A 24151-nucleotide genomic window follows, 5' to 3' on the forward strand; every position below is an offset into this window, starting at 1 on the left:
AGTGCAACCTTTGTACCTAATATAAAAACTATATAAATAGAGCAGATTTTATTTTCTGCTATTTTTTCCCCTTGGAAATCAGTTTGTGCTTCAGTTTGAAAGGTGCTTTATAAATAAAATCTATTAATATTATAACAAATTTTTATATTGTATTTTATATTTATAACGTATCTGTCCTACACTACTATGGCAGGTTATTCTCTCCTGGACATTCCTCACCGTATCAAAACTTCCTTACAGCCTATTGGCTGGAGGTAAGTATTGCAGAATAGGACTGAAAACAGAGCAAAACATTTATTTTCATTTTTCACAGTGACTGGAGCATAAGTGCATTTACAAAAAAGGTTATATCAAATTTCACAATTCAGTATTTTCTATATACGACAGATTAATTTTTCCATCATTCTAATACAATTAAGTTCAGTACAAATCATTATATTAATTTTTATCTTTTTTAAATCATATTAGCAACTAAATTCCCAAGAAACACAGCTTGCAAAAATAACTTGAACTCACTTAAACCCATGATACAGTTCAACACTGGCAGGTTTCCAGGACAACCACAGTCTCCGATCAACGACCACTGAACAGCATCACCTGGGAATATTACATGAGCTCATGGAGGAGGGTCAAAGTGTTTCTTGTTTCACTTTTGCTTCCCATAATACTCCTTCAGACTCGGACTGAAACCAGTGACTTCAATCCTGCTCTGCCACCTCATAATCTTGTTTCACGGGACGAGTCTCTACCTTGTTTTTCTTCCGTCTCGAAAGGTTGAACTCTCATACAGTAAATATCTGTAAAAGAAGAAATGAGAAAAATTTACACGAACACGAACAAGGAAGTTACCCAAGTCTTAGCTTTCCGAAAAGAGGAAAACGAACAGTTGCTGCATAAACTTAGGAACAACATAGATTCACAACAAAACTTCTATAAAGCCTTTGCAGACTAGCAGTGAGGTGCATAATGTGAAGCTGCAGACTGTTTCACCAAGGCTGAAACTTAAAGCCATGTACCAGTTTCCCGTCATTGCAGCAGTCAAACCATCCATCCATCGTCTACCACTTTATCCATTTAAGGGTCACGGGGGCGAGAGCTAACATTGGGCGAGAGGCGGGGTTCACCCTGGACAGGTCTCCAGCCTATCACAGGGCCACATACAGAGACAAACAACCAGTCACTCTCACATTCACACCTACGGTCAATTTAGAGTCTCCAATGAACCTGACCCCATTCTACATGTCTCTGGACTGTGGGAGGAAGTCGGAGAACCCGGAGAGAACCCACGCATACACGGAGAACATGCAAACTCCACACAGAAAGGCCCTGGTTGGTTTGAACCGGGACTCGAACCAAGAACCTTCTTGCTGTGAGGCGACAGTGCTAACCACTACACCACCTTGCAGCCCCATCAGTCAAACCTTTAGGCCTAAAAGAAAAGTGAAGATGCAAGCTCAGACAGGCAACCACTGGCAGCTTAGGTCGGGTTTCCTACCTGGGGTGCGTTGGATAAGAGGTGCTGGTGGCGTGGTGGTTTCAGGGGAGGAGCTGCGGTATGAAGACGCCGGCCAACTGACGAAAGAGGTACGTTTGGGAGAAAGTGTGGAGGGTTGGTGTTTGACTTCGTAGAACGTAGAGGATGAGGTGAAGGGCTGATTGGTGGGAAGTTCAAACAAGGGTAGGATGGTAGGATGCTCGCTAGGATGATGGGATTCTGGTATGGTAAGTGTTTGAAGCTGGAGTGGAAGATGGAGCATTAGATGGCACAAGCAAAAGGTTTTCGGGAACCATCCAGACCTTATGGTCAGTAGATTTCAGAGAAGAAGGCAGAAAGTTTTAAGGAAGGCCTTTGCCGATTTTGCATGAGGTATCTCAGCAGGCTTGAGGAACATGTTTTTTGTTAGATGTGTCAGAAGGGAATTTCAAAGGAGGCGTAAGGCTGTGGTACGCCGCTCTCCAATGAGGTCATTTGGTTTATAATGAAGGAGCAGAGGAGTTTTGAAGAGATGGTTAGTTGCTCAGTAGGTTTCAAAGAAGATTTCAGAGTAGGTTGATTTCAGAGGAGCAGGGGGTTTCAGATGAGGTTCTTTGAAAAGGAGTATTAAAAGATATTATTCAAAGGATAAGGAGATTTCAGAGAGGGAGGAAACTGGCAAATTTCCCAGGTACAGAAGAAAGACCCTCATTGTCTTCAGGAGGATGAAACACTTGATGAAGAGGAGTTTGGCAGGTGGGAAACATTAGAGTTCACAGGAGGAAGGACCGGAAGCAGCAGGAAGCTTTAGATAATTTGAAGTCAGGTACGGTAGGTGGGTGGACAGATAACCAAGGGCCGAAAGGAAAGAGCGAGGGACGGGGTGGAGGGTGTTGGAGTTAGGCGTACAGTGCATCAATACCTGCAGGAGTGAGGACCAGAGCTTGTAGGAGGTCAGACAAAGAAACAATCCCTCTCACCACATCGTGCCTGTCAACCAACACCAAACGATGCACCTGCCCAAACAAAGAGAAAACAAAAAGCAGGATTCACGACAGAATGAGCATTATTGACTAGATGCACTACACGCATCTTTGTTGGGTTTAGACTCTGAGAGTATCCTAGTATATCATCGGTCTGTAAAGCCTGTGTATTACCTCGGCCCTTGCGATGCGGTCGATGATGGTCTCCAGCGTCTCATGTGGGTAACACTTGAGGACTCCTTCCACGCAGCAGGCCCTGGACGAAATGGCCTCCCGCATGGTCATGTTCAGGTTGTTGTAGTTTTTCTGGGCTGCAAGGTTCTGAGTGATGCAAAAAAAATTTAAAAGAAAAGAAAAGGTTTATTTTGCCGCCAGCAGTTGGTTTGAAAACTACAGATGTGTGAAATTGACTTACAATGACATCAAACCTGGAGTACAGTGCCACCACTTTACCTAGAGAGAGACATACAGACCACAAACAGATAAAATATGCACTGATGTCAACACTTGTACTGTAATGTACCAAGCAGGAATTTAACCATTAAACATCAGCGTGACGCCGAGCTACAGTACCTTGCTCATTGACCACGGGCAGAGCCGACACTCTTCTCTCTACAAAAATGGTCAGAGCGTCGTACACGGAGGCCGATTCCTGGACGGTCGCGATCTGTTTGAAGGTCCCGATCGACACTTCATTGATCCGCTTCTGAAGAAACCTGGGTTTAGGGATCATGGATCCCTGCGGAAAATAAAAACAAAAATTATGATTTGAAAGAAATCAAAATTGTGGAAAGAAGATGCTTGTATAGAAACACAGATAGAGCTTGTGTGTGAGTGTGTGTTTGCTTACAAAGATGTGGAGGAACTTGAGGATGCGTTTGTGAGTGAGGATGTGGAGGACGTTCCCTGACGCCGGGTCGATGACCGGCAGCCGGTGGATCTTATTCTTCAACAGGGAGTAGATGGCTTCAAACAGACTGAGCGGACGACAAAACTTGTGATTAGTATTCTCACCTGAGGATTGTAGACTCAGGTCTGTCTGACGCTGAGCTGACGGCAGCAGGAACGCTGCCTCTTTTTATAGCGTGGTTAAGCTCATTCAACAAATCTTCAGCTGCTGCTTCTTTATAATTCATGTAATTCTAGTCAATAGCATGAATATAATATATAAATTGACACAGACAGACCCAATTAAAAAGGGTGGAGAATAAAGGCAAAATAATAAAGGATTCAAAAATGTTTCTCGCGCGTAACAGAGACAATGTATGTTGGAAAGTTAAGTTACGATACGATAAGTTAAGATAGTACAAATAGAAAAAAGTCTGTAAAAAACAACAACATAATAAAGTAACTAATAAGTAAACAAATAAAATCACAATGAAAAATTAGTATTATAAAAAATATATAATAATGAATTAGAATAATTTTAAAAAATACTGAACAATTTCAAGGGCTGTCTTCACCTGGAGTCAGGAGTGATGCTGATCAGTTCGTTAATCGAGTACTTCAGATAAATCTCTGTGAAGAGGGAGAGAGACAAGTTATTATCTTTATAAAGCAAATGAAGAAATGCAATCCTTTGAATAACACTTTTTTTTATATAAATACATAAAAGTAGAAGGTTGTGTTTTACGAACCTCTCCATGTCTCGATCTTGTGTTCTTCCAGCTCATAGATCTGAACCTGCCAACAAAACACACATCTCAGATCCGACAGTGACGGTCGTCGTCATCATCATTGTCATTTTTACTATTTATTCTCTACTTTTGTTCCTGTATTTCTGGATAATCTGTCCATGTGACATCATCGCTGTGATGTCCTTAGGTGCTGATTTGCTATGAATCCAAAAGGTTTAAAGAAAAAGATTCAGAGGCACCAGCTCACCAGAGGAGACTTGTAGTAACGATGGAGGATGTTGATGAAGTCAGTGATGGTCAGCATACCTGCAGGCAGGGGGCGCAAACACCAAACACGGGTTCATCAGCAAAACTTTTCAAGCTTGAACGAAGTGCATAGTCTCAAAAAGATCATAAACCGGAATGAATCCTATTGGACTAAGGAAACCTCAAGCTTAGATATATATCAAAAACAGATTTATGATCAAGTTTTCAGCAGTTTTTTTTCAAAGGTGTCGACAGAGGATGGTTTTCTAATATGAAATGGGAGTTTGCACGTTTGGCGAGCCAGCACACAGGGCGCTCAGTGAGCGGTTTGGAACACTAATGTGACTTTAGGTTGAACATATCAGTCGTGTGCACATGAATTTGATATGCACCTTTTAAGGCCTTAGCCGTTTTAATTACACACAGAAAACCCGACGCCACCCGCAGTCAGACCTGGTCCGGGTGTCATGACGATCGGCTCCGAGTGTCGGGTGAGGTGACCGAGCTTTGTAACGCATCACAAATGTCATGCAGCCGTGACCTGCTTTCCTCTGAGAGGTTAGCACAGAAACTGGGGCCCCGGCATCATATGAAACCACCTTAACCACGGCTCGGAAACCTGAGCCCCTCAGACCTGAGCTTCTGTGGACGGACGGGAGACCAAAGTCAGTCACAGATATGTCTATGAGTGTTTTACTACCATGTCTTATTGAGGCAAACATGTCCTGGTGTTTGTGGTGACATTAAATACTGTTTTATTTAAAGCTGGCTTATTTTGTTGAGTAAAAATAACCTAAAACTGAGGCTTAGATTGTGTTTACAACATACACTGTATACAAAAGGGAGCGTACACTGATGAGTCACTAGCATTGTTCACATACTGACCACCTCTAATGTGTGTGTGTGGGACAGAGACAGAGATGTAGACAGATGTAGTGTGGCTCACCCACAAAACACTTGAGCTTGTTATCCCACAGCGGCGCCGCCCTCACACCGTTGGCCACCAGGGCAAAGAAAGCCTTCTTCACCTGACAAACAAACAGAGGTGTTCGACGGTTACGACCAAACAATTGTCTCGTAGTTAACTGTTTGTCAGAGTCTCAGAGACTGTCCTCCAACAAAAAACGACCAGATAGATCTATTAAAGACCACCGACCTCTAGGTGTAGTTATGTACACAGCCTCTAGAGGTCACCCTTACCATCGCCCCTACCTTTAAAAGCTCATTGACCATGCTTTGGTAAAGCCCGGGGTAGAGAAGACCTTTTAGGAAACGGTCAATATGGAGGACTTGTTGGTTTGTCGTAAAGAAGGAATTCTAATCAACCATACCTGTAGCGTTGTGTCAAAGATGACCAGTTTGGAGCTGGTGGGGATGGCGTCGTAGCAGCAGTGACTCTTCATGAAGTTCGTGTATATGAAGGCGTCAGGGTCGGCGCCTGCAGGGGGCACAACAGCGTGCGTCGCATGTGTGCAGCCGCCTACGAGTGAACGATTTGGAAAACGAGGATATGCAGATGATAAACCGCTCTCTGGTAACGAGAGATATAAAAAAGACAAAAAAAGTTTCTTAAAACCAAACAAACACAATCTTCTTCTACCTCTGCTCTTCAGTGAGGAAACGTCTTCCTCCTCATCCTCTTCCTGGTCCATCTCAAATAACGGAACCTGGGGGAGGAAACGAATCCGCAGTTTAAGGCGCAAGACTTCACGACTGAATTTACTCTTCACAGAAATCTGCGAGGACGAACCGACCCGCGTTTGACCCCATTTTTAGACCTTAAACTTTCTGAGATTTGATGTAATCTCAGTATGTTTCTGACAGTTTGATGGAAGAACAAACCCCCCCCCCCATTTCCTCAGCCTCAAACTGACCAAGTCTCGTCTTTATTCTGGCAGGCGAGGCGGTTGGAACTGACTCTGCTGAAAACATTTCGGAGGCAGCTGTAAAGGAGTGTCTCTCCAGGCGCCACACGCCCCTGAACCTGCTGCTGGACGGTTTCAAATCATCACTCAGATGTTCACATGGGGGACTGGACTGTACTGGACTGGACTGTTGTGTGGTTAACGACCAACACACCCGCAGTTCAAACGAGGTGAGAACATTCTGAGTGTATCACGACTTTTTCTGACATGAATTCAAATCTTGCAGAGGTCATCAATGCTAAATATACATATATATACACACACACACACACACACAACATGCTACGTTTGCACAATGAAGTGTCGACCATCAGTCACTGCAAACGGCTCTCGTGGCCCCGAGGTCGACCCGACGCTGATTAACGCCGGTGTGCAAACCGACGACGGGGGCTTCGAACGCGCTGAAGAAATCTGCTGACGAGGCTTTTTGAAATCTGAATTTTATAGAGAGACAGTTTTGTTAAACAGTTCGGCAGCCCCCCCAAAAAATATTATACAAACTGAAAAATAAGGAGAAAGAAAATGGAAAATGAGGAAAATGAGGATTATAGAAACAGAAACGAGCGGAAGGTTTGAACAGTAATGAAATGGACATTGAGGTTCCAGAGGCCCTGTTGACATCTCACAGCTTAACGGCTACAGAATTAGTATCAGTGCAAACAAACACACACACACACACACACACACACACACACACACACACACACACACACACACACACACACACACACACACACACACACACACACACACACACACACACACACACACACAGGACTCTTATCAGGACTCTACAGACGTCGAAGCAGCAGAACCTTAAATGGGTATTTATGTAACGACGTTTGTTTTCACTACAGTATGTCATGATATCTTGTTCGTATTGATTATTAGTCAATCATGGAATATTCTTACATTTATCCTTCACATTGGCAGTGTGCATCATATTTTAGTCACACGGTACAAATAACTGTACTTTATAAGTTTGCTTTCAATTCACACGTGTCCATTCAACCAACTACCGTCAGAAACAAAGTCGTCAGGGAAAATATATTTTAACATAAGTTTCAATGTGTTCACTGACAATCGGTGTTGTCATCATGAGTTATGAAGTGGAAAACTTGGTTGGGATTAGTTTTCCCCTAAGAATCAGACACAGGCTCAATCTATTGAGTTTTAACTGTAGAATAAAAATGTCAATTAATTATGTAGACACAGCTAAACTGAAATATTGTATGATTCCATATGAATGACATAATATCAAATATTTGTTTTGGTTTCATAACAGCTTCAGCAAAATTAAGAGGTAGGAAAAAAAAGGGGCTGAAAAACTGTACTTTGTTTTGTTTCTCATTTTCTTTTGTGCAACAAAAGTCAGTGTCAGTTGTTGTTTTAAATATCACTCATGCAGACAAGCGGCTCGGAAAATATTTGGTGCTTTACTTTAATTTATGACGTCGTTAGTGAAACAGCGTTTTGATGAATGTTACATATGATCATTAAAAAAAAACATCGAGCAGCGAATTTTGTTTACATAAAGAAAAAGCACAGATCTTAATTTCTGTCTTTGTGATTGTTTTGGAGTGAAAGTGTTTTTTTTGTTTCTAGTATCATCCACCGACCGAGTGAAAGGACACAAACACAAACACACACAAACGCACACACACACACACACTCACACACACACACACACACACACACACAGACACACACACACACACACACACACACACACACACACACACACACACACACACACACAGATCCAGCAAGCCTGACCGAACAAGTGGGGGGGGGGAGTCAGAGTGCGTTACCTCCGCATGAGGCTCCATGTCTGGGGAAGAGGAGCAGGACGACCGCCTCTGGGGAACCAGACCGACGGGAGAAAACCTGGGCATGAAACCAGAAGAGTACAAGTCGCTGTGCCCCGTGAAACATCTGTGGAGACCTGCCACCATGTCAGATGAGGCGCCGACCAAGGAGTCCACGCATGGTGAAGACGGAGGGGAGAGGAGGGAAGGAAGGACGAGCTGGACACAAGGGAGACAACGGAGAGAGGGAAGCGCTTCGGACAGCTGGGTCTGAATGTCCCGGGGAAGACTGAGGTCTAATTCTGGACCAGGGGGGTGAGAGGCCTGTGGCATTCACAGGCAGAGAGGAGGGGGGGGAGTCAGGGCCAGACAAACCTTATATGTTTGTGTGGTGGCGAGAGGAAACACAAGAAGCTCTTTATCATCATCATCATCATCATCCACAGTCGGAACATCAGGAGGAGGCGGCGTCGTCCGCACGTGGAGAAGAGAAAACAAAGGAGGAGGAAGCACCGTCCTGAAAAACACGAGGGTCAGAACATCAGTGATCTCCAGATACACACACACACACACAAACACATGCACACACACACACACAAGCGCACGCACGCACGCACACACACACACACACACACACACACACACACACACACACACACACACACACACACACACACACGTGTGAATTAAGTTTGTTCAACTTACAGTTAACAAGTTAAGAAGTTAAAACAATCAAAAACTTTGACTTCAAAAAACGCTGAGTGTTCGTTATGAGAATCCAACCTGAAGAAACAAAACCACAAATACACACATAAAACACCACAGTTGGCAAAATTAAGATGCATATTTCATGCATGATAACTACATCGTTATCGTTAAATATAGCATAAACAATATCACAGTGACACAAACACAAAATAGACTAAACAGATGTTCAGCGTTGTTGTGTTTAATGCAGCGTTGATATTTACACACAAACAAACTGCCCACATCATCCAGCAACAGATGATGTCGTACGGACAAGGAGATCCCTGCAGAAACACTGTACGGTGCTGGTGAGTGAAGACGAGGCCGCAAAATCAAACTGTTGACAACAACAAGGACCGCCAGTTAAAATAACGCGTAGACAAGTGCAGCTTTAAGAGTTCGTCAGGCCGACTGTTGGACACGTTCCAGTTTCGTTGGGTCAAACTATTTATAGACGCACTGAGTCTCTCCTCCTCCCGGAGATGAGTTTACACGCAGCCTTTAAAAGTGAAATGCTTTTTATCAGGTTTGGAAACATTTTTTAAAAATGTGTTTAAAAAATAAAAATAACAACAAACGGGCTCAGAGACAGAATCCGGTGTAAGTTCAGTTCCACTGTCCCACAGGACGTCGCCTGTCAAGTCAAAGACGTGCAGGGTTCAAAAAAAAAATATGAAAGATACAGAGAAGAGAAAATCCCAGAGATTATTTTGCACGTGTTGATGCTGAGATCTGCAGGATTTAACTTTCCCCTCAGTCCACAACAAGTTTGTTTGTAAATATAACTCGAGTCAGAATTTGGAAACTTCCCAGAGATATAATTCTGACTTCCTCACTAATAATACATGCAGTTATATAACTGGTGCTGTCGCCGCGGGTTACTGAGAAGAGCTCAGATATTAATAGTTTACAACTACTGAAGATGCTGACACACATTCTGTATGACACTGTGTGGTTAGTCTCTCCACAGCCGTGTGCATTTATATATATATATATATATATATATATATATATATATATATATATACCTCAGAGGTATATATAAGCTCTCAGATCGAAAGTGCAACATTTATAACAACTGATGAATTTATTCCTCTGGTTGTTCACGACGATGGAAAATAATACTTTTAAAAACTTGCAAGAAGAATACAACAGAAATATCGATTTTAAATAAATCATCCAGATAAAGATTCAGACTTTCACCTCAAGTAACTTTTATTTTGAAATCGTCATCCCGAGCAACTCGTACAGGCCAAGCAGAGAAACTTTACAGTCGTCACGTTAGTAAAAAATATCACCTTGTCCACTTTCTCAAAACATTTCAGTTGTGTTAAAAAAAACAACCACACCCTCAAATGCAGAGTTATTGTTTCAACATTAATTCTCTGGCATGAATGATCTTTAACCCCGACAGAACTGAAGCTTCATCAAACGACCACACTGGGGTTTTATACGTTTTCCCTCATTTTCGAGATTTTAGAATCCAAATTCGATGCAATGACAATTATTCAAATTATAATTTTTTTTGGTTTACATTTACAGGCTCATTTCTCCTTCTGGTCCCTGTATATTAATGATGAGGCGTCAATAAAATCTTCCTTGAAGTTATAGATGTCTGCTACATACCGACACTGCACAGCAGTTTGATATCTGTTTGAATATTACACCCGTCTCCTAACATCCGACAGCAGGAACTGGTGGAGAGAAAACTTCTTAAAGGCATCATCATCATCAAGTCTGGGATATTTCAAATACTGTCGCGAGTACGACGGAGGAGACTCTGTTCAGACGTGGTGTGAACATCCGTCCTGAGAAGAGAAGTTACTATTCCTTCCTGAGGATAATTCAGGTTGCGGCCACAGGGTCTTTTGCGTGTACTCGAGTTACTCGCTACAAACAACGCGAGTAGAAACAACCCGCGAATATTCACCCGTTCTTCGTCAGGACGTGGACGTCAGTGAGTCTCACTGCTAGTTGTGTTTCTTGATATTGTGTCGCGTGAATATTTTTCGCTGGCGTTCAAATATTTCGGCTCCAGAGAGTTTCAAGTCGCCCAGCGGCAGATACGTGAACGTCTACTCACGTCTTTGTATTCAATCTTATCGCGCGGAAAACTTAGCTTCGCGTTTGGTGTGAGGGGGTAAAACACACTGTCGGGTTCAATTGTGCTGCTGGACTCCACAAGTCAACGTGAGGAAAAGAAAACGAAAGCTCTAATCAGGTTTCTGTTGTCAGATGACTCCACTGCTCAAAGTCAAATTGATAAATTATATTTCTTTGTCTACTAGCAAAACTCAAAGATTCATCTTCAAGCACTGTATTTCCAACACATGGTAAGAACCCACGTCACCACCAACCAGTGAAAAGAACTTTCAAGTGTTGACAGTCGAGCAGCAGAGACGTCGGCTGATCTCCTGATCGTCTTTTCGTTTCCACACAAACACACTAGAGTCTACGAGGCCGAGAACGAGTCGACTAACCACCGAACCAACAACTGTGTTAAACCTGTTAACGACACCAGAGAAGTCACAGTGTTGTCTGATTAATTAACCATCGCCTCAACTCCAGATCTCAGTATTTGTGTTAAATATGATCTACAGCCTTTGTATTCACAGTTTAGGTTTTGGACCCGAGGCCAGTGAGGATCAACGTGTGCAGGACGTTCGCACTGCAACAAGATTCTGACGAGCGGCGTCGTCTAGATTCAGTGACACGCAGAAACGATGTCCGCACGATTTTTTTTCGGTCAATTGTCATGTCTGGAAACAGGTCGAGTCTAGAGCTGCAACAGTGAATCGATTAGTAATCGATTACTAAATTAATCGCCAGCTATTTGATAATCGATTAATCGGTTCAAGTAGTTTTTATGAGAAAAAAAAAAAAAAGGTCCAAATTCTGACAGTGACAGTGAACTTAAAATGTGTGTGGAAAAAAAAACCCATCATCTTGGGATTTGGGAAACACCATCTCAATTTTTCACCATTTTTCATGAACCAAACAACTAATCGATTAATCGAGAATATAATCGACAGATTTATCGCTAACGAAAATAATCGTCGGTTGCAGCCCTCGAGTCACAACACTCGTTACGTTAACGGCAGAACAAATGTGATGGTGCATCTATCAGGCAGGTCGATTGTAACAAATGTCGTCAACATATTTTATTGCTAATGTGAGTTTTGCACACGTCTCCTGCAAAGCTCCAGTTTCAACCAGATCAATTTTCATACCGTGAAGTGACGAACGAGCAGCTTTAGTAAAGAACAAATTCCACCGAGAATGATCATGTACATCATTTAAACTAAACACTGTTGTGGTCAATCTGAGTGTTTTATATTCGGAGGACTATTCTAAGACTTTGTTTAGATTTGAGCACTGACGTAAAGTCCAATGTCGACAGCGGTTCCTCCGTAAAGAGCCACTTCCTGCTCAGTGTGAGACCTAACGTCAGAGTCCAACCCCTCATCCCGAGCGAGCGTTTCACAGATACTAGACGTGAGAGGATGCGAGTGAGACCCTGAGCGGCTCCTCAGAGCGAGGCGAAGTGCTGTGGCAGCAGACTCTGGGTGAGGCCGGGCTGGGGGCTCGCGCAGGCGCTGCTGCTGACGCTGGAGCCGGGACTCGGGGACACGGGGAGACTGGAGACCGACGCCACTTCCCTGTCCGACACGTCGTCGCCGTCGCCGCCGTCGTCGTCTCTGTCGGCGGCGCCGGCGTGGTGACGGGAGCGCTGATGAAGGCTGACCACCACCCTGAGGAACAGGACAAAAGGAAATGATTATTTCTCGGAGATCTGTGATATTATGTTTATATATAAGTTTTAACAGGTTTTTCTAGAATAAAAAAAAAACTTACTATTTATTTTGTGAATCTGTCCAACACTGTAGTTTCCTTTATTTCACATTCACGGATGATCCCAAGAATAATTAATACACAAAGACTGGCATTTAATTCAATATTAAAAAATTACAGTTATGCACATTTTGCACATATATAATAATCTGTATTTTATGGATGAATCTGGATTAAAGCACAAATACAAAAACAGTCTGTATGTCTCTGACATATTCCACATACGTCCATATTTTATCATATATTCTGACTGTGAATAATAATTTATATCTTTTTAATTATTTATTTCTGATTCCGTTTCTTTTTATTTCATGCTTCCCCTCGCCCTACATCTTTTTTTCTCCTGCAAATTTGAATTTCCCAGATTATTATTGATCCTTCAATTATTATATAAATTATGTTATATTATCTAGAGTCATATAATATTACATTTTGCACTGGAATATTACTTGTATTGGTTAATGTAGGTTTAACATTTTTTTCCCGCATGTGTTCAGTGCACCTGTGACACCTGACTTTATTGCTATGGTGTGTGTGAGTGTGTGAGTGTGAGTGTGAGTGTGTGTGTGTGTGTGTGTGTGTGTGTGTGTGTGTACCTGGATCGGCTGACGATCTCTTGTCCGTGAGGCTCGAACCTGGAGATGTAGCTGCACTTGGACCACTGGACAAACGACCACAAACAGATTCAACATGTCAGAACCAGTAGCCTATGATTTTATGATTATCTATAAAAAAATCCCTTTCTATATTCATGCAACCGACTTAATTTTACTCACGATGTGAGCAGGGTCACTGGTTCCCAGGTGGACGCCTTTCTGACAGAGAGTCTGCAGCAGACTGATCCCTGAGAGAGAATCAAAAACATCAGGGTTAACTGAGGTGAGGGGGAGGAGCTTGTGTTTCCTGTGTGTTTCCTATGACGTGCACACACACAGACACACACACGGACACAAACACGGGGACACACACACACAGACACACACACACTAACCCTTGGTCCTGTTGCTCCAGTACTTCTGCTCCCACTGGTCCATCAGGACGTTGCGGTATCTGGGACTCTCGAAGAACCGCAGGTAGCGGGACGACAACGGCGACGGGAACACTCGCTCGAACTTCCCGCGGCGGGTCATCTCGTCCTCGCTCTCGGCCAACACACGGACGTCGTCCGGGGTCAAGACCTCCAACACAGAGGAGAGGAAGTCCTGACGGAGGAGGGGGGAAACGGATCAGTGGTTCAGTTCACATTGGATAATTTATTTTGATTATTAAATGTGTGTTTGTGTGTGTGTGTGTGTGCGTGTGTGTGTGTGTGTTTACCTGGTCGGCGTAGCGCTGTGTGAGGTAAAACACCCGTTTGACCTTTTCATCGGCAGACAGATCTGGTTTGCTTCTCTCCCTGCTCCCTCCACACAAACTTCAGACACACACACACACACACACACACACACACACACACACACACACACACACACACACACACACACACACACACACACACACACACACACACACACACACACACACACACACACACACACACACACACACACACAAAGAGAGAGACATAAGTGTTGATTCAATGATGAGGTAAAGTTTTTCCAAAATAATTCAGTTCCAAGTTGTAGTGTAGGTGTAGATCCCTACCGACGCTGTGAGGTGTAGTGCCTCCTCCCTACCTGCTGCTGGAGCTAGAGGGGCTGCTGCTGCTACTGCTGCAGGGAGTGACCACGTCGTCTGTCTGCGGAATACGAAAGCCGGCCAGGTTCAGCAGGTCTCGGATCATCTGTCCCTTGATGGTAACGTCCAGCGCCGTGTTGGAGTGGAGGCTGAACCAGAAACATAACAAGTTACATGATGTAGTTTGAAAACCTGCACTGTGTGTGTGTGTGTGTGTGTGTGTGTGTGCGTGCGTGTGTGTGTGTGTGTGTGAGTGAGTGAGTGAGTGAGTGAGTGAGTGAGTGAGTGAGTGAGTGAGTGAGTGAGTGAGTGAGAGAGAGAGACCTGGGTGATATGTTGACCTCGAGGATCCAGGGCTTGAGGTTCTCGTCCAGCATGATGTCGAAGCCGAACAGCTCGTGGCAGCTGTACGGAGTGCGGACGTGCATCTTCAGCAGACTGTTGACGTACGGCTCCGACCTGAGGACGAAGACGGACCTTCTTACTTCATCATCATCACTATTTCATCACCCGGTCGGCCGCCACTTCCTTTCATGCAAAATGCAAAACTGAGACGATTCATCATGTTTCTTCCCTTAGGCCGGACCGGACGCCCTGCTGTGAACTCGCTTCATGCTTAAATCAGGGAAAAGCTCGAGTGGACAAAATAAACTTTTCAATGCGACGGGCTCGGTCACGTTCTCATGGTGTCTATTCCCAGTGAGGTTCTCCAGGTGATTTGTTTTTTACGGTTGTTTTCTGCTTTGGACAGTAGCCGGGCTGCTAACGCTGCCGCTAGCTAATGCTAGGAGCCAGAAAAAAGAAGAAGTAGAAGCTTCAGTGAACAAACTTCTATCTTCTTCCTACATTATCTCCAAAGTGGTGTTGACAACTTCATCAGGAGCTCTGAGGGAAAGTACTTGCGTCCTTACCGACGTCTTTACGACCGCGACCAAGCAGTCATACCACCTGGAACCACTAGGGGGCAGCAAAGTTGTCTGCTGCCTCTTTAATGGCTCTGTTTGAAGGGGTTTTTAGAGGAACGTTACAAAAGGTTTTGGACATTCAAAATTGATTTTTTGTTTTTGTTTTTGTTTTAGAGTCACTGAAAATACCTTAGAAACACTTTTCAACAGTGACAGAAAAAACTATCTATAGTAGTTTGAGTCATTTAGGTACGAAGGAAGGATGGGATGTAAAAGCTACAACTTCAAAACTGATTTCATTGCAATATTTTTGAGCAGTTTACAAAAATAAAACAAAGTCAGGGTCGACCTCCAGTGAGTGTAAACTTACGCGATGATGGTTTTGACCACAATGTCTTTAATCTTCTCCCATATCAGAGTGGTGTTGATGCCCCTCAAATTCAGGTACATCCACAAGGCCTTCAACGCCCTAAAGAACATGACAACACTGTTAGTGGGGGAGTTGGTGAAACCATGAGCAGAGAAAGACGACACGACACACAGTACATTGGTCACAAAGAGCAGAATTTTTTGTTGTTGCTTTACTTTAACTCTTTGGCAGGAGCCAAATAAACAGAATCCAACAATTCTTCATTTAATCTTCTTTTTCTTCCCTCACTCAAAGTTTCAAACACTTCTCATACCAAGTGTTGATCTGGCTGCATTCAGTGAGTCTCCTCTATCTAAGATGTATCAAGCTAAAGTGAAGTTAGATAGATAAAGGAAACACTTCCTGTTACCATTTGTGTCCCTGACAGGCCTTGTCGTCACTGTTCGTCTGGTATTCAGAGTTCTTCTTGTTGACGCTGTAGTTGGTCAGGTGCATGAACTTGTTACCCAGAGTCTTCATGGAAGACGAATACCTAAAGAAGAAAAAAGACAGGTGTGTTACCTCAGGTGAGGTCATTTGCATTCTCTTGACGTAGTCTTTGTCGCGGTGGAAAACTGACTTGCAGCTGGCGAAGCGGACCAGCCCGTCGGTGTAGATGTAAATCTTGAGCGGGTCGTAGGACGTCACGTAGACGTAGATCCTCAGGTCGAACTTGTTGCCGCTGATGAGGTAGGGCTTGTGAAGGTACCTGCAGGAACACAACCGGGAACATGAGTGAAGAGTAATGTGAAGTCAGGTCCCGGAGAATGTGTATGATGTGGACTAGTGTGCTTACCTCTGGACCAGAAGTGGTCTCTTACGTGGCAACTGGCTCCATTTGTGGATGACCTGGATCCCGGTTCCTCGGGCTGACGCAGGCTTTCAGAACCGGTGGGATGAAAAGACAGTGTTAAAAATAAGAAGACTAAACAGTCATCATGATCACAAAATTCAAAACACAAGCTGACAATTTATCTGTTTTGTAAATTTCCCTTCACATATTTATTATAGTTAAAAATAAACTGATAAAATTGATAATTTGTTGTCAGACACGTACAGGTTTGATGATCCACTTCTGCCGGGAGCCCCCATCGTCCCAGGCCTTGCGGAGATGCTTGATGTCCTGGGGGAGGATGAAGGTTCGGGGGAAGAAGCTGAACTCCTGCTTCCCGAAGCGACTGCGCATCTTGGAGAGGTTCCTCCACAGACGGTCCTTCCTGCCGATCTGAAAGGTTCCTGGGAAGTGGTTCAGCTGGGACACGAACACACACACAAAAATAATTTAATCGAAAGGATCTTTTGATTCTCACGCTGGGATGATTTTGTGTTCTCACCTTCTGGTGCTCTTCAAGGGCCTTGAAGCCCGGAGACTTCATGTGATGTCCCCAGCAGCCGAGCCAGTCGTGGCTTTCTACACCAACAACAGACAAACATCGCACATTTCTCTTGACTTTGGTTTTAACATGTCTATGATTATAACGGTTTCTGAAAATCAGTGCAGCGACGTTCTCTTACTCTTGGTGACTTTGAAGTGCGACCTGGCAATGGTGTTCTTGACCACATTCGGAGTGACGGTGCTCATCTTCCATTTCAACAGTCGTCTTTGTTCCGCAGGCAGCAGCTCCACTGCAGAGCGCAACACACACAAACGTATTACATAGGACATAACCTTATTTTATACTAATAATACTCACAGGCAGCAGACATAACCCTAACCCTACTGAAGAGATATAACAGTGAAATTATTTAGTACATTAATAAAAAACATTTCAACATTATCTTCAATAAAATATGATTTACAGCCAAAATAGGAATTTTAGTTTTTTTCCAAAAAGGTGAAACAGGAATGAAAGTAGTTGGAATACGAATAAATGTGCAGAAGAAGACTGAACGTACAGTTTTAAGTTAAACAATCACTTCGTTCATCACAAACATTTAAAACACAGCAACATCTTTGTGTCGTCTGAGCAAATTCTTTTTATCAGTTACTCAAGCTGAATATCTAATATTTGGCGCAGAGTGTTTAACGCAACAGATTTCCGCGTCCTGACCTTTCTCCCTGGCGGTGCTGAAGTAGAGCGTCGGGGGGATGAGGGGGAACAAACTGGGAACCAGCGCCGGTCGCTCTTCTGGCACATCTTCTGCCTCCAGTGACATCGGCTCCTCGACACTGAGGAGGAGGAAGACAAGAAGTAGAGATTAGAGACAAACGATGACCTTTGACATCGAACGGGAGCGAACCTATCGCTGCATTTCAACCGAACTGCCAGAATCGCATCACGTAGCTTTTCACAAACAACACAAAACCAAATCTAAAGAGCACCAATATCACACAAATAATTCAAATGAAAACACTCACGTGACAGTCATATAGGAAGGAAGGAACAAATGGCTAAAAGGTTGGACGAGCGAGGAGGGGATGATTAAAAAAACCTTCTCCCAGATCTTTTCCCTCAAATAAAATCCTTCCACCACCGACAGGTATGTAAAGGCATTACAGCCGGACCGGGCCAACTAATCTCTATACTGTACATACAGGAGCTATAGCTGTCAGGAGGTGGAGGTGGAGGTGTATGTAAATGACAAACATAAACAAATCAGCAGGTTGGGGTCAAAAACAACAAAAAGAGACGAGCGTGTGAATAGCCGAATCCAGAGCAGAGAATCCGCTCAGAGTCTCTGGTGGCGAGTTCTACTGTCGACGCCATCACAGCAGCGGCGGTGTGCGGGGAACAATGCGACACACAAAAGCGGCCGAGCTTTCCACCGCGCTCTGCTGCTTTCGGGCCCTTCGAACAATGAGACCAGAGAGACACAGAGATTCCACAGGAACCGACGGCTTTCAGAGGCCGACTGGGAAAACGAGGGCTTCCGTGTCGAGGACGGTGACATGTTGAGGGAGTGGTGTGTAGGAATATACTTCATGAACTCATACGAAAGTTGGATTTAATATAGAACCACCTGCTCTGTGAGGGTTTTCTATTAGAACAGCGATAGAACACAATGTTCCCAGATACCTTCGCTTCCCCACATTGTCTAAATGTTCGTAGTTTTCTTAACATGAGATCAGAAATAAATTATTAGGTTATAAAGTGAGTCTCACCCGATGATGGATGTTGTAGATGAGGTGCCGTTGACGGACGAACAGTCGGAATCATCTGAAGACAATGGAGATAAAAAAAAAAAACTAGGATAAATTTTTTTACTCAATTAACAAGTGTCTACAGGAATTTCGGGCAAATTTAATCCCGATTCCTTCCCCCAGAGAATCAGAGGAGAAATCTGGTCCTGAACTTGGGTCGGTACCGATGTTCTGTTTGGCCCAGATTATCTGGTCGAGTGAGGGATTTACAGAGTCGTTCTGAAACCTCCAGAACTGCTTGCAGAATCATCACAACTGCCCCGATAATTATGAAACATGTTTGATTTTGAGGACGCAACTTGATTTCTAGTCTTCTCACCGTCGTCACTACAGACGTTCTCCAGCTCGTCGGGCAGCTCCTCCTCAGCTCCGTCCACCTGCATCAAACTCTCCGGCCTGGAAACAATGAACAAAAAAAGTTGAAATACTCAGAATGACAATATGAAGGGTCAATAAAAAAAAAGAGGAACTGCATAGATTGACTGAGAAGCAATCGTCCATTTCTCACCCCGACAGCTGAGTCTCCTCCGTCGGCGAGGACGAGGAGGAAGACGATGGGGAGGGGCAGGACGTGGAGACGGGCTGGCCCTGCCTGGTGAGCTGGATAGCGGAGATCTGAGTGGTCACGGAACCCACCAGGGTTCTTGCGGGACTGGAGACCACATCTACGAGAGATGGAACGGTCAGCACTTCCTCACAGCTGCTGGTCTCGTGTTCGCTACGTAGGAACCGAAAACCTAAAGTTTCCTTCGACAGCTTTCGTGCAAACTTAACAAACCAGCCATTCTGATTACCTGGGGCGACGTCCGGCGACGGGGGCTGCAGCTCCCGAGTGGCGCTGACACCGGCACCGAGCGCGGTTGTTGGCACGCGGCCATTCGAACAGGATCTGACCTCTAGAGGACCGATTCCCCTACACGTGGACGCGGCGCTTCCCGTCATGTACGGACTTTCCGGGGCCTGCTTATTACTTACATCTAGCGACACAACGGCACGGGGCTTTCTGTTCGCAGTTGCCGACATAACTGCTGCGGGACAACCTCTTATCAGCAACTGAATGTTTGGCTCAGTTATTCTTCTGCAACCGTTTTGCGTCTCGCTGCATTTTGTTGGTAGTTTAGCAGAGTGGCACCTCCTTCTTGATGTTGTTGTTGTTGTTGTTGTTGTTTCTCTTGATGTGCTTCTCATGACTAATCTGGCTCGATCAAGCCAGGTGGCATCGTTTCCCAACGCTGCCCCCTGACGTCCACTGAGAGTAAGGCTTAGAGGAGGCACTGATGGCAAAGAGGAACAGTCTCCGGCCTCGAGCTAGGGAGAAAAAACCAGGAAAGGTCAGATGTCGAAGAGGGAGCAAGTGGACTTGCATGAAATCTAACGTAACTGAGAAGGATTCTTCGGCTTAAAGCCCCAGTGTGTAATTTTAGTAATTTTTTCTGGCGGCATCTGGTGGTAAAGTTGCAAACCGCAACTAGATGAGTGACAGACAGGGGACACTTTATGGCGGCGCACTGCTGATTCCATTTCCAGTTTCGGCTGGCCGGTTACACACTGAAGCTTTAAGAAGCAAATGCAGTAACTGTCTCACTGAATGCAGATGTTCCGATACAAGTATCGGCAATACCACTGATACAGTGCCGAAAATGCCGGATTGGGTATCGGCGAGTTGACGAATGGGTGTACTTTAAAGTAATATCATCAGATTAAATACAATTTTCTTTTCTCTCGGATATCACTTCTTCTTCACCGCTCCGAAACAGCAGTTGCGCTGTACTGCGACTGGCAGGTACTGTTTTTAGAGCAGCGAAGAAGAAGTCATTTCCGGTAGTGTATCGTCAACCAGAGCTCGAAATAATGTCGGCAAATTTGTCAATATTTCACGCTGTATCGGATCAGTACTCGGGAAAGGAAAAATTATATTCTAAATGACCTCAAATCTAGTCAAGTACAGTTCACTAAAACAAGCACTGGATGTATTTAATGTTCAGAGATAAAACGTTGCTGCTGTGGCCTCCACACTGGGAAATATCAAACACTCACCATCAGCTTGTCCGTTTGCAGCAGAGTGGACTGTCCTCTGACGAACAGGTCTTGGCAGCAAACCGACAAATGTGGCTCCAGCGTCAACGGTGCGTCACCCGAGGCAGCACGGCGTCTGCCCACTGCTGAACCCTTGTCAGGTTGAGACGTCTGGAGCCCGTTGAGTAGTCGTGGCTGCGGGGTCGGAGACCCACCTGGCACAGCGGTGAATTGGCTCTGGGTGTTGTTGGCTTTATATCCGTCCCCATTCTCCCACAGAGAAGCCCCAGAGGGGGAGGCAACCGTGGTCTGCCTCAAAGACCAAACAGAAGAGGCAACGTTAGAGCAGCGAAGTTTGGCTTGGTCGCTTCGCCTGGACAGCTCCAGAGACGTGTGACCGAAAGGCACCTTCGTGGCCGCGACCGTCTTGGCATGTGCGCTCACAGAGGTCGTAGCGGTGGGACTATCTGCGTTAGAGCAAGCACTTGGATTCCCCCCACCCCAGGTGCAGGACTGGTTGGTGGGCATGGCACCGCCCAACAAAGACGTGGTTAATTCTGAAGGAGGTGAGTTTCACGGTAAAGGTCCCGGGTGGATTAACAGTCGAGTTAAAACCAAAAGGAGCCCGAGGTGGAGGAGCCCTCCCGGTCGACCTCGGAGATGTCAGCTCCAGCAGAATGGAGCTGTAAACTTTCTGTTGGCAGCTGTCGATGTAGGGCTACAAGTTCTTGGCAAACCCTGACCAACAGCACTCATAACTGCCACCGAGGACGCAACACCGTTAGGGACACCGTGACGTTTAGGTAGCAATACATGAGGCTCAGCCAGGCAGGCACGGAAAGGTTTAATTTTTATCCTGAGGCAATGCGGTTACCCCCCACTCACGAGTTTGACATAAGGCCTGAGGCTGGGTCAGGAAGTCTTCAGCCAGATCTTGGGGATGAAATGTCGAGTCTCAGGCTGCATCACACCGTACCTTGCCTTGGGGGAGGGAGCAGAACCCATTGAGTACTGCCGCCGCCGCTGTCAACATCCTCCTCCTCAGCTGCTTCCCAGGAGGCGATGAACTGTCAGCTTTCCCCGCTGAAACTGCACAGGAAGAGAATCAACGTCAGTCTGAGACGATCAAGTCTTCCAAGTGGTCAAGTGTCTGAGAAGTCACATTATTAAATACGTTTTCTAAAAACACCACACGCCAAAACGGCACTGAATCAGGGGCAACGGCACCAGTTGTTGATTCCTGTATGATTCATCTCTTCATCCAAAAACGCATCTTCAGTTCTTCTTCAGGTCCATTAATGAGGAAGCCTCTTGGATGAAGAGGCATCAACATCCAAGTCCAGTTGCTCCTGATTCAACACACTTTTGGATAACTATGACCTGGATGAATGGAAATCTCATGGACACAAAAAAAAGAAACACTGTACGTGATCTAGTTTTAACCACGTTTCAATTACATGTCTTTGTCATAAAGGTTTGATAACGACATCTTAGAATTGTACATATACATATATACACACATATACATATATACATGTATAGATACATACATATACGTGTATATACATATATACACACATATATACATATACATAAATATATATGTGTACATATACATATATACGTATATATACACATATATACATATATATATATACATATAAATACATATACATAATATATACATATATACATACATATACATATATACGTATATATACGTGTATAGATACATACATATATACATTTATATACATACATATACATATATACGTGTGTGTATATATATACATATATCGGCCAATGTATCGGTATCGAAAATCTTTTCCTCCCTAATATCAATTTCGGATTAGACTCTGATACAAACGTTAAAATGTAAGAACTATCATTATTATAAAGTTAATCAGTGCAATTAGTACATTGACTTAATGTTTGATAAAGATGGTGTTTTTAAAAAAAGGTATTTGAACACAACAGTCAAATTATTACTTATTGTTAAAAAGAAAAACTCAAGTTGATCTTGCTAGTTTTCTAGCCAACAGCTACGTCACTTGAAACTACCCTGAACACGGTTGGACTTCGTGGTGTGAGTTTGCCAACATATGCAACCGAGGGTCAAATATCATATTACTATTCTGACGTTTTTCTCGAACTAACCCGCGTCTCCTGGCGACTGTCACTGTCTCAGGAGGGGCCACTTCTCACGTGTGAGAGCCTCGGCTACACGCCGCTTAGCTTAGCTTAGCTTAGCTTAGCGTTAGCTTAGCGTTGTTAGCTGGCTAACTCCGACGAGCGAGTCTGTTGTGTGGGTTTTTGAATGACGACGCGAGCTCAGACACGTTTGACTCCTGAAGAGCAGCGTGTTGTCACGGACGTTACCTTCATTCTTTACCTGCTACAGTGACAGTTAGCCTAGCCGCTAGCTACCTCCGGATAGCGTTAGCTTCACAACAGCGACAACACCAAACACAAACGCTGACAACGGGTGTTTCCGGTCGACCGGTTCGCGTCAGCAATGAAACACAACCTTGTTTATCAAGTATTATTAAAAATAGATATACATAAATATATACATTTATATATAACAATAACCTACTGTTTCCCCGGTAACGTCCCGAGCATGTTTCGTTGCAGCTGCTACTCGTGAGAGTTTCTCACTTTTTGGCAAGAGGCTGGTTGAAAAGTGAGAGTGACACATCGCGGGCGAAGATCGTCTATCGGGCGCCCAGCGTTTTCCCCGTGGGCTCCTGGATCACAGCTCCGCCCACCGGTCAACTGCCGCCACTGCACCCACACTAAAGGATACTGTGCTGGTTATTAAATATTTTTCTTGTGATGTTTTTCACTCAACAAATATACTGTATATAACAATGTACGTAGTCATCGGGTCTGGAAAGTGAAAGCCTGTATTCCCTGGAATGACCAACAGGGGGTGACTCCAATGGTTGTTTCTACAGAAGTCTATGAGAAATTGACGTCTCTCTTGATTTATATCAACATTTTCCTGAGTAGTTTCAAGTCTTCTTTGATACAGCGTGATGTTTATTTTGGAAATTATAGTCCATTTAGAGTCAAAAAGATGATACAACAACATAAACATTGGGGTGTGGCTACATTGTGATTGACAGCTGGTACCGTCCAATGCGTGCAGGTGAGCTCTTAGACAGGCCACACCCACCGCTCCTCCAAATATGGTTTTGTATTTCATCCATTTTTCCATTAGATGATTGTGATGATGTTTGTTTCAGATTCATTTGATCCAAAGTCTACTTTTCTTTCTTGAGGACCAGAGACGCTTGTAGATCCCACATTTCACCACTAGAGGGCTCA

At 44.3% G+C, this 24151-nt stretch overlaps 2 protein-coding genes across 7 annotated transcripts; both read right to left on the reverse strand.

Moving 5' to 3' along the window:
• Nucleotides 1-279: 279 nt before the first annotated feature.
• Nucleotides 280-8375, reverse strand: prkag3b (protein kinase, AMP-activated, gamma 3b non-catalytic subunit). Of its 2 annotated transcripts, XM_035603773.2 has the most exons (14): nucleotides 8077-8375; nucleotides 5941-6007; nucleotides 5672-5820; nucleotides 5287-5368; nucleotides 4342-4400; nucleotides 4095-4140; nucleotides 3921-3975; nucleotides 3308-3434; nucleotides 3031-3196; nucleotides 2873-2910; nucleotides 2632-2778; nucleotides 2397-2490; nucleotides 1496-1572; nucleotides 280-797 (listed from the first exon to the last, which is right to left on the reverse strand). In XM_035603773.2, exons 1-14 carry the CDS (start codon nucleotides 8218-8220, stop codon nucleotides 783-785), a joined length of 1266 nt encoding a protein of 421 aa, XP_035459666.1. In that variant the 5' UTR covers nucleotides 8221-8375; the 3' UTR covers nucleotides 280-782. The 2 variants fall into 2 exon arrangements, with proteins under 2 accessions (XP_035459666.1, XP_035459668.1); XM_035603775.2 differs by lacking the exon at nucleotides 1496-1572.
• A 3591-nt stretch (nucleotides 8376-11966) lies between these two features.
• ttll4 (tubulin tyrosine ligase-like family, member 4) lies at nucleotides 11967-23574 on the reverse strand. Of its 5 annotated transcripts, none has more exons than XM_047337046.1 (22): nucleotides 23418-23574; nucleotides 21798-21910; nucleotides 20843-21130; nucleotides 19600-20113; nucleotides 19314-19470; nucleotides 19125-19201; nucleotides 18767-18821; nucleotides 17715-17833; nucleotides 17179-17289; nucleotides 16998-17074; nucleotides 16721-16915; nucleotides 16460-16542; nucleotides 16244-16372; nucleotides 16034-16156; nucleotides 15625-15723; nucleotides 14674-14808; nucleotides 14349-14498; nucleotides 13990-14086; nucleotides 13664-13874; nucleotides 13449-13516; nucleotides 13269-13333; nucleotides 11967-12572 (listed from the first exon to the last, which is right to left on the reverse strand). In XM_047337046.1, exons 2-22 carry the CDS (start codon nucleotides 21852-21854, stop codon nucleotides 12350-12352), a joined length of 3033 nt encoding a protein of 1010 aa, XP_047193002.1. In that variant the 5' UTR covers nucleotides 21855-21910; nucleotides 23418-23574; the 3' UTR covers nucleotides 11967-12349. The 5 variants fall into 5 exon arrangements, with proteins under 5 accessions (XP_047193002.1, XP_035459734.2, XP_047193001.1 ...); XM_035603841.2 differs by having other exon boundaries at nucleotides 20843-21134; XM_047337047.1 differs by adding an exon at nucleotides 12676-12711 and having other exon boundaries at nucleotides 12434-12572; nucleotides 20843-21910; nucleotides 23418-23470.
• Nucleotides 23575-24151: the final 577 nt, after the last annotated feature.

Source organism: Scophthalmus maximus, chromosome 14 (assembly GCF_022379125.1).
Source record: "Scophthalmus maximus strain ysfricsl-2021 chromosome 14, ASM2237912v1, whole genome shotgun sequence".
Lineage (NCBI taxonomy): Eukaryota > Metazoa > Chordata > Actinopteri > Pleuronectiformes > Scophthalmidae > Scophthalmus > Scophthalmus maximus.

Coding starts and splice junctions, on each gene's coding strand:
- prkag3b (XM_035603773.2), bottom strand. CDS start 8,220: ATGGTGGCAGGTCTCCACAGATGTTTCACGGGGCACAGCGACTTGTAC. Junction 3,976..4,094: donor CAAGATCGAGACATGGAGAG/GTTCGTAAAACA, acceptor CCCTCTTCACAG/AGATTTATCTGAAGTACTCG. Junction 3,435..3,920: donor AGCATCACTCCTGACTCCAG/GTGAAGACAGCC, acceptor TCGTCCGCTCAG/TCTGTTTGAAGCCATCTACT.
- ttll4 (XM_047337045.1), bottom strand. CDS start 21,349: ATGCCCACCAACCAGTCCTGCACCTGGGGTGGGGGGAATCCAAGTGCT. Junction 17,075..17,178: donor GCACTTCAAAGTCACCAAGA/GTAAGAGAACGT, acceptor TTGTTGGTGTAG/AAAGCCACGACTGGCTCGGC. Junction 13,875..13,989: donor CACAGCGCTACGCCGACCAG/GTAAACACACAC, acceptor CTCCTCCGTCAG/GACTTCCTCTCCTCTGTGTT.